Source organism: Dromaius novaehollandiae, chromosome 3 (genome assembly GCF_036370855.1).
Source record: "Dromaius novaehollandiae isolate bDroNov1 chromosome 3, bDroNov1.hap1, whole genome shotgun sequence".
Classification (NCBI taxonomy): domain Eukaryota; kingdom Metazoa; phylum Chordata; class Aves; order Casuariiformes; family Dromaiidae; genus Dromaius; species Dromaius novaehollandiae.
In genome coordinates this window covers 107,044,804-107,055,193 of record NC_088100.1, presented here as the reverse complement: position 1 = coordinate 107,055,193, position 10,390 = coordinate 107,044,804, and the positions used below count along the sequence as shown (strand labels likewise).

Here is a 10,390-nt window from a genome sequence, read left to right as displayed (position 1 = left end):
CCCCGAGGGCCGCCCCGACGGCCCCGGCCGCGGAGCTCCCACGGGGGCCGCGGAGGCGGTGTGGGCGCCGGGCCGAGGGGGCGCTGGGTGCCGCGGCCCGCTGCCCCCCCGCGGGGCAGGTACCAAGCGCTGCCCGCTACCTTGCTCTGCCAAAGCGTTCTTGCTGCAAGGGGCAAAAATTCATCCTCTAGCCCGCTTTTTCAGACAAATGAGACCGCGACATCGCCTCGCCTGTCTCACGGCCCCCCCAGCCCCGAGCCGGACTCCCTCACCCGCCGAGCTAAGAGCATCCCGGCCTGCGCGCTGCGCCGGGACCGGGTCCGCCTGCAGCGCGGCGCCCGCGGCGCCGAAGCCCCGGCGCTTCCGACGGCGCCGGCGCCCCCCGAGCCCGCGGCGGCCGCGTCCGGCTGCCTGCGCTCTCTGCCCGACGCCTTCGCACGTCCCGGAGCCGGGGCTTTGGGGCAGGAGAAAGGGGCTTCTGCAAGTTGGTTTAAAAAGAAAAGCATCCACATGCCATCTCTGGAGACGGGACAGTGGAGACACGGGACAAAGGAGGAAATATTTCCCTTTCGGCCAAGGGGAAATTAAAAAAAAAACTTGGTTAGGAAAAGATCGGTCGAGGTGAGCTAGAATATTTTGCTAATGGAGGTGGACTATGAAAGGAGACTTCATGTTTCTCTCCTAGGAGTCTCTCCAGGTCCGCAGCCGAGAATACACACAGCAAACGTTGTGCCTGAATTATAGCTGAGGGTTTGCTTTATTTGAATTCACTGGCGTTTATTTAAGAAAGTGAATAAAGGTTTTGTGTAAACAGCCATTATTTCTGATGAGCGCTCAACAGTAATAAGAAGGGGGTGGTTTTTTTAGTCGAGATTGTGGCAAAAGTTGACATTTCGGAGATTGCAGTTTGTCTTGCAGACGCCAGGCAGTCCCGAGGCATGAACTGCAGAGAAGGCTGTGTGTGCGCGTGAGTGTGAAACAGTGATTCCGAGCAAACCGGAGTCTGAAAACAATTATTTTTTAAGACATAAGCTTAAGCCCGACATTAAAATAAAATAAAAATATTTTCCTAAGGAGCCGGGCTGATCTCACTGAGCTAACGAGGGAGGCGAACTCAGGTTTCCCTGCCCTCCCTGCCGATGCTGCAGGGCTCTGCGAGGGGGGCGCAAGCCCCGAGCGAGCGGGCAGTGGGCGCGTCCCCTGCCCGCGCAGGGGAAGGTTTGCGCCAGACCCCAGGGCGCTCGCGGTCCAGCCCGCTCCAGCCCTTTTCCACTGTTCCAGTAAATTGCTCGCTTAAAATGTTGTGTCTTTTTTTTTCTTTTCAAACGTGGCTATTATTTCAGAGGCTGCCTTAAGACTCTTTGGAGATGGGAGGTTTCTAGTGAGAAATCGAGCAGGAGAAAAGGATCTCATTGGACCTCTGAAGATAGCGGTCCGGGAGATTTGGGGTTATGGGTACGCTTCTCTCCAAGCAGCTCGTCAAGACTCGGCTCTGGAAAGGCAGGCTGCTCATCTTTGCGTGTACAAAGTCGTCGTTTGCAGAAGGGGTTCAGCTCATGAGCCGGCACAAAAAGGCCTCCCTATTTCTCATTAATTCGATTTCCCGCACATGCAAAACTAGGAGGAGGCAGGGAAACCTCTTGTCCCGTGCAGCATCGCTCCCGTGCCTTGGTCTCGTACAATCCTTCATCTGCAACAAGCCCGAGAAGCTCTGCGGGGCACACGGGAGGGGAGAGCGAGGCTGCTATGCCGCACAGCCGGGGCCACATCGTCTGGAGACAGCGCCGTGCACCGGCAAGTGCCGGGGAACGGGCGCCCCCCGACCCCTCCGCGGGGACCCTGGCCCTCACCGGGCAGAGCAGAGCAGCACCGACACAGCCCAGGCGGCTTGGGATCGGAAGGCACGGGTCTGAAAGAGTCACAACAGATTTGGGTGGGGGGAATAAAGGAACCGTCCGAAAAGCTGTGACACCCCCTCCCATTTAGAAAGCGTCGAGAAATCGGATCAGCGGAGTAACCGCGGGCTCTTGCAATATGATGCCAGACATTTCGCATTTAGAAATGACCTGTATCAAAATTGTCCCGTGTTATCGGGGAGCCGGGGCGGGGGGCAGAAAACCCACTTTCGGTCCTACTCTGGATCAGTGTTGAATTGCATTACAGACAGGTCGCATTCACCAGTGAATCGCGATCGACCTGGCTATAACCACGACGCTGTCTCGACTTGTTCCGCAATATTTTAGGCGTAAACTCCAGCCCTGCGAGACCGGGCAAACTCCCTCCCCAGTCGAGACGGACACAAATCTCTCTGTCCGCGCATCTTTCCGAGAACTCGTTTTGGTGGGTTTGGTCCACCATCCGAAGACACGCACAAGGGAGGCAATGAGGGAGAGAGTTTTCCTTTTTTCGGAAGGGGGAGGCAAAAAATTATTCTCCCCACTCTGCACTTGACCAGAGCAGCCGCCCGAGGTGCGGGGAGCGCAGCGCTCCGCCGCGGCGGCCGCGCACGGAGCCCGCGAAGCCTGGCGGCGCGGGGGGCAGGCGCGGGGAGCCCCCTCGCCTCCTGCCTCGTGTCCTCGGGCCCCTCCGGCCCCACCCGGAGGAATTTTTAGCGCAGTTCTTCCGTCTGCGCCCGATCATCTCTCTCCGCAGCCTGATTCTCACCACTGTTATTTTCCCCCCTTTGCAGCCTTATTGTTAAAAGTTGCCGCAAAGAAGCTGCCCCCGCTCGCTGCCTCATCAGGGGTCCACGCCGGCATTTTCCCCCGTTAATTGAAAATGCCAGGGAAGGAAACTGCGCCTGTGCAAGCCTGTGCTGGGAAGGGGTGCAGGCTTTTCTAAATTACGGGAAGAGAGACTTTCTCCCTGTGCACTTTTCCTTTCCCCGCCTGAGGAGAGCCGCGTCCAGCCCCGCGCTGCTCGGCTCCCGAGCCCGCCTCTGCGGTGCTCTCCGCGCCTGCTCCGCGCGGGTCAGCCTCGGGGAGCGAAAACAAGCGAGGCAGAGCAGCTCCCGCTCCTCCGCGAGCCGCACTGCGCCTGTCGGAACAGAAATAGCCTAACGTTTCGCTGGACATCTGTCCCATGGCTTCCCTTATTTTTAGCGGAAGTTATAAACCGACCCTTCGTAAGAAACCTCCCGCTGCAGCTTACAGCGGCGGCCCCGGGAATAGCCCGCTGTCCTGGCGCTGAGGGCAAGTCGCAGGGGCCGCTCCACGCTCCGCGGGTGCCCCCTCCAGAGGCCGTGACAGCCCCGTTTCCTCCCTCAGAGCGCCTCAAGAGCAGCCCAGATTTACAAGCTCCCTCCGGCTCCTTCCTCCTCTGTCTCCTGCCTCGCTGTGCCGGCAGCGGTGGGACGGGGAAGGCGCCCCGAGCGCGCTGCCGTGCGCGGCCGCTGCGCGCACCCGTGCGGGGAGCGGCACTCTGTGCGCGACACCCTCGGAAAAGCCCCTGCCTGCCGTGGTTCGGGCAGAGCCTTTGCCCGTTCCGTCGGATCTTATTTCCCATTTCACCTGGCCCCTCTTCGCCTGCCGCGGCCCGCAAGGTGGGCTTGCGGTTTGCCCCCGCTCCCTTCTCCCTCTTGTTCGTGCCGGGGGAGGGCGGGAGAAATAGTTGAAAATGCTTTCAGCCTCCTCCTCTTCCCTCAGGGGTCCTGTTTTGCAGGGCCCTAGGGCGAGACTCTCGCTGCTGGCTGGGGGGTGGCCCCCAGGAGGGTGCCCCCCCCGACACACCACCCCCGGCGCAGCGGCCTTCCCGCGGCACCCCTCGGGGACGCGCCAGCCGGGGGCTCGCCCGCCTCCGCACCGCCAGACGACACCGACCGCTTTCCAGTCCGTCGCCTTTTTTTTTCCTCCGTCTCCCCTCTCTTTCTAAAGGTGTCACATGCTCAGAGCCAGGCAGCTCAGCATGGGGGGTCTGGTTCACTCCGCCTGCCCCAGCCTTTGCCCTCCTGGGCAGGATCAGGCCTCTCCCGGTCCTGCAATTACAGTCGCCGTGTTTGAAAACTGAAGTAGCAGCTTTGACTAGGGTCTCGCAGAAAACCCTGGTGCAAAAGCCCATTTTCCAGCGGGAAATGACAGTCCGGGTTCTCACCGGTGCGGCTTTCGCTTTTATTGATGCTGCTCGAGAAGGGAGGAGCAGGAAGGAGGCTACCTGAGAAACAGCCCCTCGTCTCTCCCCGCACCCCACACCAGCGGAGCGGTTAGTACCACAGCGCTTCCCTTCTCCGAGGTGTCAGACACGCAGCAGATAAACCTGAGCGGAGCCGGCAGATCCGAGCCCGGGCCCGCAGGCGGGCGGGAAGGAGGGGTCCAGCCACGGGCTTCAAGCAGCTTTGGCTCGCCCGCCCCGGCGAGGCCGTCAGCCCGGCAAGACCCGGCCGCGCAGCGCCCACCTGGAGAGAGCGAGAGCGCGGCCTGAAACCCTCCGCGGCGCAGCCCCGGCCGCCGCCGCCCCCTCCCCGCGCGCACTGTGACGTCACAGAGCGCCCCCGGGCCTCGCGGCGGCACTGTGACGTCACAGAGCGCCCCCGGGCCGCACAGAGGCTTTGTGACGTCACAGAGCGCCCACACACACGGCGGCAGCCCCGCGGCGGCCTGCGGGGAGCGACCTAACAAATCCGAGCAAAACCCACCCAAACGGCTCCCCCCGCCCCGCCCCGCCCCACCCGCAGCCCCGGCCCGGGGCCGCGCGCGCCGCTGCCCTGCGAGCGCCCGCGCGACGGGGCCGCTTGGGCCCCGGGCCCCGGGGAGCTGAGGAGTCCGCTGCGGTCTCGCTTTAAGAACAAAAATAAAAAGCCGCCCCCCCACCAAGAAAAAGAATATTATATAAATATATATATACACATACATACATACATATATACGCGAATTTGGATCTACAAATGTAATTGGCAGCTTTCTCCCCGAGGCACAATTTTGCATAGTCAAATCCGGATCTTGTCATCGGCTCCATTAAAAAAAGAAAGGGGAAAAAAGGAGAAGGCTGTATCGAGAGTCTTTCGAGGCGAGGACCAGACAGTGCCTGCCTTTGAGCGGGGCATAGGAAGCTGGATCAACTTCATCAGCCCTCTCCCCTGGTCAACAGACTGACGTGGTTACAAACCATAGCAAACATTTTATTTACAGGAGATATATATATATATATATTTATATATTTTGTCAGTGCAGTATTTCTTGGCCGGATTATTCAAAGCAACACGTTGCAACCAATGAGGATGCTGGCAAAATACTTCACATTGTAAAATGTCTGAGTTGGGGAGAGGGATTTCAGAGCACATTCTCGGAGTCCCTCGCTCGGACTTTCCTGGAGGGGGCAAGGGGTGGGGGAGGGAGAATAAAATTAAAAAAAAAAGAAGAAGAAGAAGAAGAAGAAGAAGAAGAAGAAGAGAAAAAGAGAAATCCCGCTCTCCCACCGAGCAGCACGGAGGGAGAGGCGGCCGGGCAGCGCTGCAGCCCGCCTCATGCACAACCGTCCTGGGCTGGAGCTCCCCGCGCCGCCCGAGTCCGCCAGCCCTCGCCGCCGGGCCGGGCGCCGGCAGCGGGGGAGGAGGCGGGTCTCGCTGTGCCCCCTCGTCCTCCGAGGCCCGGTGGCGGCTCGGAGGAAGGGATATAAATTAGCGCGGAGGTCCCGGGCGGAGGCGCCGCGGCCGCCCCGTCTATAGGCCGCTCCGCGGGGCGGGCGGCGGCTCGGGGCTGGCGGCGGGCGGCGGCGGGGAGGGGAGGCCGGGGCTGCCGGAGGGCTTGATGACACCGCTTTGGGGCTGGCTCTGCTCGGCGCCCTCAGTCCTTTCCGTGTCGCTGGGCGCCATGTCGAGGGAGTCCGCGTCGCTGCTGTCGCTGTCGCCCTCGGAGCGGCTGGGGCTGCGCTCGGGCTCTCCCGGGGCGGCGGGCGGCGCGCCGGCCCGCTCGGCCGCCGGCTCCTTGTCCTTGTCCTTCTGGGCCTGCGCCTCCTTGGAGTGCCGCCACTTCATGCGCCGGTTCTGGAACCACACCTTCACCTGCGGCCCCGCGCAGCGTCAGCGCCGCGCCGAACCGGGCCGGGCCGCGCCGAGTCGCGCCGGGCCGCGCCCCGCGCCCCGCCGCGGCCGGCTCCGCGCCGGGGGAGCAGAGCCCCGCGCCCGCAGGCGGGCAGCGCGGGGATAAAAGGAGGCACCGTCGTCGTTTGCCTCTGCCCCCACCCTTACGCGAGTAACCTTTTTTTTTCTTTTATCTCCTTCCTCGCGTGTTTAAATACAACAGGGTCTGGTTTTTTTTCTCTCTCTCTCTTTTCTACTTCTTCTTCCAGGAAACCAAATCTTGCTCAAGAAACCACAGCGTTATACAATTCTGTGCGCTGTGGGCCGTCAATAGTGAAATCATTACGGAGTGGCGTTTAATGATTCCGTTTGAAGAGAAGTTTTCACTTCCCCAGAACTAGGGATTTCACAAGGCGAGGAGAGATTTAAAAGAAAAAACAGAGGACATTAAAAAATAGTGTGTTTGTTTCTACTTCCTTTGACCTAAACTGCCTCCTACAGTGAGTTGCACTTCAATAAAGTGCATACTGATTATCTCCTCTGGCCCTGTTTGTCTCCTCGCTTGTCGTTGTCAGTGTCTGCCAAAACAAACGCGAAGAGCCCATGGGCAAAATCTTCACGTTAGGACCGGGTAGTTAATCCCGCTATAAAATGCTAACGTGTGGCCGTACAGGATCTCACAAAAACACGTTTAATGTGGGAGTCCAGGTAACCCCGCCAAGCCGAGATCCTACTTCTAAATGAATCCCAGAAAAGATTAAGGAAGGGAAAACAATTGTGAAAACCCCCCTAATATTCGCCTAAAGAAAACTGGAAGTAAAAGAAGGGTGCATTAAAAAAGAAAGAAGCCGTTCTTACTTGAGCATCTGTCAGCCCCAGCATTGCCGCGAGTTGCTTTCTGTCCGGTTTGGTGACATACTTCTGGATTTCGAACCGCTTTTCTAAACCTTTCCTCTGCAGGTTGGAAAAAACAGCCCTGGACCAGGAGCGCTTCCTCTTGTACGTCTGAGGCAGCGTGTCCTTAGTTAAAACTGCATACGGACCTGGTGTTAGGGAAAGAGAGACAGAGAGAGAGGGAGACGGGGAAAGTGCGTTATTAATATCGACGCCTGAAAAGAAGCATTAAATCCGTTCCAAACAACAGCCCGGCTGCGGTGTGCAGGGAAGGCCCAAGCAAGTGTCGCCCTGCCTGCCGACTGGGTATAATTTCTGTAAGCGCGTGTTTCCTCAGACAAGGACGGCATGTTTTCCTGACTCGGATATTTTCCTTTTCCCCCTCCCCGCCCTTTCTCTCTCGCCCCAGGTACTATTTTTGCTCGATCGGATGATCTGGTTCAGGCCGCTAGTCGGGTCTTCCTCCCCCCCCCGCGCTTTCGCTCGGGACCGAGATGGCCAAAAGCTGAGCCTCGCTAGAAAAAGGCGCCCTGGCGCTTCAAAAGCATCCGCCGAGTCCCCTGGAGCAGAGGGAGCCTGCGGCCCCAGGGCGCGCTGCGGCCGCGGCGGCAGCCGGCGGGGGCCCGGCCGGCCCCGGGCGCGGGGGTCGGAGGGGAGGGTAGGTACCTGGAAAAGTGTCTTGAAACTGGTGCTGAACTGAGCTCCTTGGGTTTGTGTTTAAGGGACCCAGAATGGTAGAGGCCTCGTTAATGGGGTCTAGAGACGCGAAGAACTGGCTGGCGGAAGGCTGCAAGTTGGGGAGATGAACCCCAGTTTGGCGGCTGGTAGTTAATAAGGAGGTCAGATCTGTGAGCACAGGAACAAGCAGAGCTCTGTTACACCGCAGTCCAAATCGACGCACCGGGACGCTTCTAGCGGACGGGTCCGGGCTCCCCTGCGGCCTAAGGGGGGGGACGGGGACGGGGACGGGGTCGGCCGGTGCCGGCCGGGCGGGCTGCGGGCGCCTGCGCCCAGGGGAGGCGGCGGGGCCGGGCGAGCCCCGGAGCTCGCCCGACGGCCTTCCCGGGAGCCGCGGCATTGCCCCGGGACTCGGAGATCTCCCGAGGTATTTACTCCTTTGTCAGGATGTTTACACGCTGCGGGAGAAGACTGACTGCAGCAAAAGCCTTTAAAACGGGCTCTACCGTCTGGAGGAAAACCTCGGCCCGGCTTGGGAACCCGAGAGGGTTTGATTCGCTATTTTTACGCTATCGCTATTTTCCAAAGCGGCGCAACCCTAGTCACAGGCTGCCCGGCGGCTATTTCAGGGAGCGCTGTTTAAAAAGCACATTTACACCGTTCGCGCCGCTCTCGGCTGCTTCGGGAAAGTTTCCGCAACGCGGGCGCCTGCGGCCCGGGAGGGAAGGGAGCCCCGAGCGCGCCGGCGGGGAGGGCGGGGAGGGCGGCGCGGCGCGGCGCGGCGGTTTCTCTACCTCTCAGCGTGTTGCCTTCCTTGACTTTGGGGTCGAACTCCGCCGACAAAATGCGGTCGATCCCGAATTTCAGGTCCTTGCTGGAGGGCGCCGGCGCCGAGCCGTGCGTGTGGCTGCCGGGGCCGCGGGCGGGGGGCGGCGCGCCGCCGGCGGCCGCCGCCGCGGGGGAGCGGTGCTGCGGGGGGCGGTGGTGGGGGTGGTAGGCGGCCGAGAGCGGCGAGAGGCGCGGCGGGAAGGCGGCGGGGGCGTCGGGGGCCACCACGGGCGTGGGCCGCAGCGGCGAGGCGGCGGCGTGGAAGGGGCCGCCGTGGTGCACGGCGCCCAGCGCCGGCGGCAGCGCGGCCCCGGGGCCGCCGGGCAGCCCCTCGGCGGGGCCGCCCGCCGCCTCGCCGCCGGCGTGCAGGATGTCGGCGATGCAGAAGGACGGCTTCTTCGCCGCGCCGTGCTCCAGCGGGAAGCAGCCGCCGGCGCCCGGCGCCGCCGCCGAGCAGTACGCCGCTGACCAGAGGCTGAAGTTGGAGGCGTAGAAAGGGGCCAGCCCGGCGGTGTACATCCTGCCGCCGGCGCCCGCGGGCCGCGCTGCGCTCCGCTCCCCCGCGGGACGCGCCGCTGCGCCGCTCAGCTCCCGGGAGCGCGGCGCGGGGCTGCCCGCCGCCCCGGGCGCATGGGGAGGGCGGGCGGGCGGCGCGGCGCCGGCTGCCGCCGCGGGGCGAGGGGGAAGCGAAAAGGCGGAAAAAAGCAAAACGCCCGAGACCCGCGGCGGGAGCGACGGGCGAGCGGGAGCGGAGCGGTGCAAGCAAAACAAAACAAAACCCCTTCCTCGCACTGGGGAAAAAATCCACCCCTCCCCAAACTTTCTCTGGCAGCGACTCCCGGCCCCGGCGCAGCCCTCGCTCCCGCCGCCCCCCGGGCCGCCCGCGCCCAATCCGCGCTCCGCCGCGCCGCCCCGCCCCGCCCGCCGCGCCGCCCCGCCTCCGCGCCCGGCGGGACAAGTGCGGAGCGCGCGGCGCGGGGGCGCGCGCCCGCCGCCCGGCCCGGCCCGGCCCGGCCCGGCCCGGCCCGGCCCGGCGCGGCCGCTCTCGGCAGCGGGCCCTCGCCTCGCCTCCGCGCTCCCCTCCGCGGCCCGGGCCCCGGCAGGGAGCTCGGCTCCCTCGCAGGCAGCGCCGCCTGCGCGCACACGCCGGCTCCTCCGATTCCGCCCTGCGCGGCCGCACGAACGCCGCCGGCTCTGCAATAAATAAATAAATAAATAAAATTTAACTTAATCAATTTAAATGAATCAGTTTAAATTAATCCATTTAAAAAATCACACAGCCACCGCAGCGCCCTTTGCCGCCGTGATTTCAGACTGTCTGAGTGAACCATGCAGGCAAATCCTTCCCGATGAGAGCCAGATCCGTCTCCTGAAAGAGCTCGAAAATTACTCCCAAAGAAATATGTTTCCTTCCCAGATAAATGAGCCTTGGCCGCTCTGTAACAAAATGAGTGTATAGTAATGCACGCAACATATGTATTTATGTGGGCTCCGAGCGATTCTGGGCCCACGCACATTGAACGCTGTATTAGCAGTGGCTAATTAATTGCATCCTGGAGACAATGACATTTTATAGATTTTTACTATGTTCGCCGGCCAAGTGTCTGCATCTGTTTGCACAGCAAATTCACCTTAAACACTGGTTCGTAATAATCTAAACCGTTGAAAACCGAATCAAACGCCCTTTTTAGAACACAATCATAAATTTCGTTCTCTGGAATATTTTACGGACAAATTCGTCCAAGCGTCTTTTGTGCTTTTTCTCCCTCCGACATCCACATTTCCCCCGACCTGATTCTGGAAAAACATTTTTTAATTGTAGATTTCACAGCTCAGGCATGCGAAACTTTTGCTGCCCTTCATCGTCAGCAAGCAGGCTTCTTGGTCAGACGATTCCAGGGTTGCTATGTTTTTATTTCAAAGATTATTTTTTCAAATAGCTTCCAAAATTCTGAGCGTTTTCGGGGAACTGCCGGA

At 61.1% G+C, this 10,390-nt stretch overlaps 1 protein-coding gene across 4 annotated transcripts; it reads right to left on the bottom strand.

Annotated features, from left to right (window-relative positions):
* Positions 1-4,866: 4,866 nt before the first annotated feature.
* HLX (H2.0 like homeobox) lies at positions 4,867-9,301 on the bottom strand. 4 transcript variants are annotated; one of them, XM_064509729.1, is made up of 4 exons: positions 8,380-9,301; positions 7,574-7,753; positions 6,872-7,056; positions 4,867-5,995 (listed from the first exon to the last, which is right to left on the bottom strand). In XM_064509729.1, exons 1-4 carry the CDS (start codon positions 8,930-8,932, stop codon positions 5,654-5,656), a joined length of 1,260 nt encoding a protein of 419 aa, XP_064365799.1. In that variant the 5' UTR covers positions 8,933-9,301; the 3' UTR covers positions 4,867-5,653. The 4 variants fall into 4 exon arrangements, with proteins under 4 accessions (XP_064365799.1, XP_064365798.1, XP_064365796.1 ...); XM_064509728.1 differs by having other exon boundaries at positions 4,867-5,301; positions 8,380-9,040; XM_064509727.1 differs by lacking the exon at positions 4,867-5,995 and adding an exon at positions 6,045-6,410 and having other exon boundaries at positions 8,380-9,040.
* Positions 9,302-10,390: the final 1,089 nt, after the last annotated feature.

Excerpts from the sequence above, each read along its gene's own strand:
- HLX (XM_064509729.1), bottom strand. The coding sequence starts at position 8,932 with ATGTACACCGCCGGGCTGGCCCCTTTCTACGCCTCCAACTTCAGCCTC. Across the intron at positions 7,754-8,379 it reads GGAAGGCAACACGCTGAGAG|ATCTGACCTCCTTATTAACT; the intron begins GTAGAGAAACCG and ends CTGTGCTCACAG. Across the intron at positions 5,996-6,871 it reads TGGGGCTGACAGATGCTCAA|GTGAAGGTGTGGTTCCAGAA; the intron begins GTAAGAACGGCT and ends GCGGGGCCGCAG.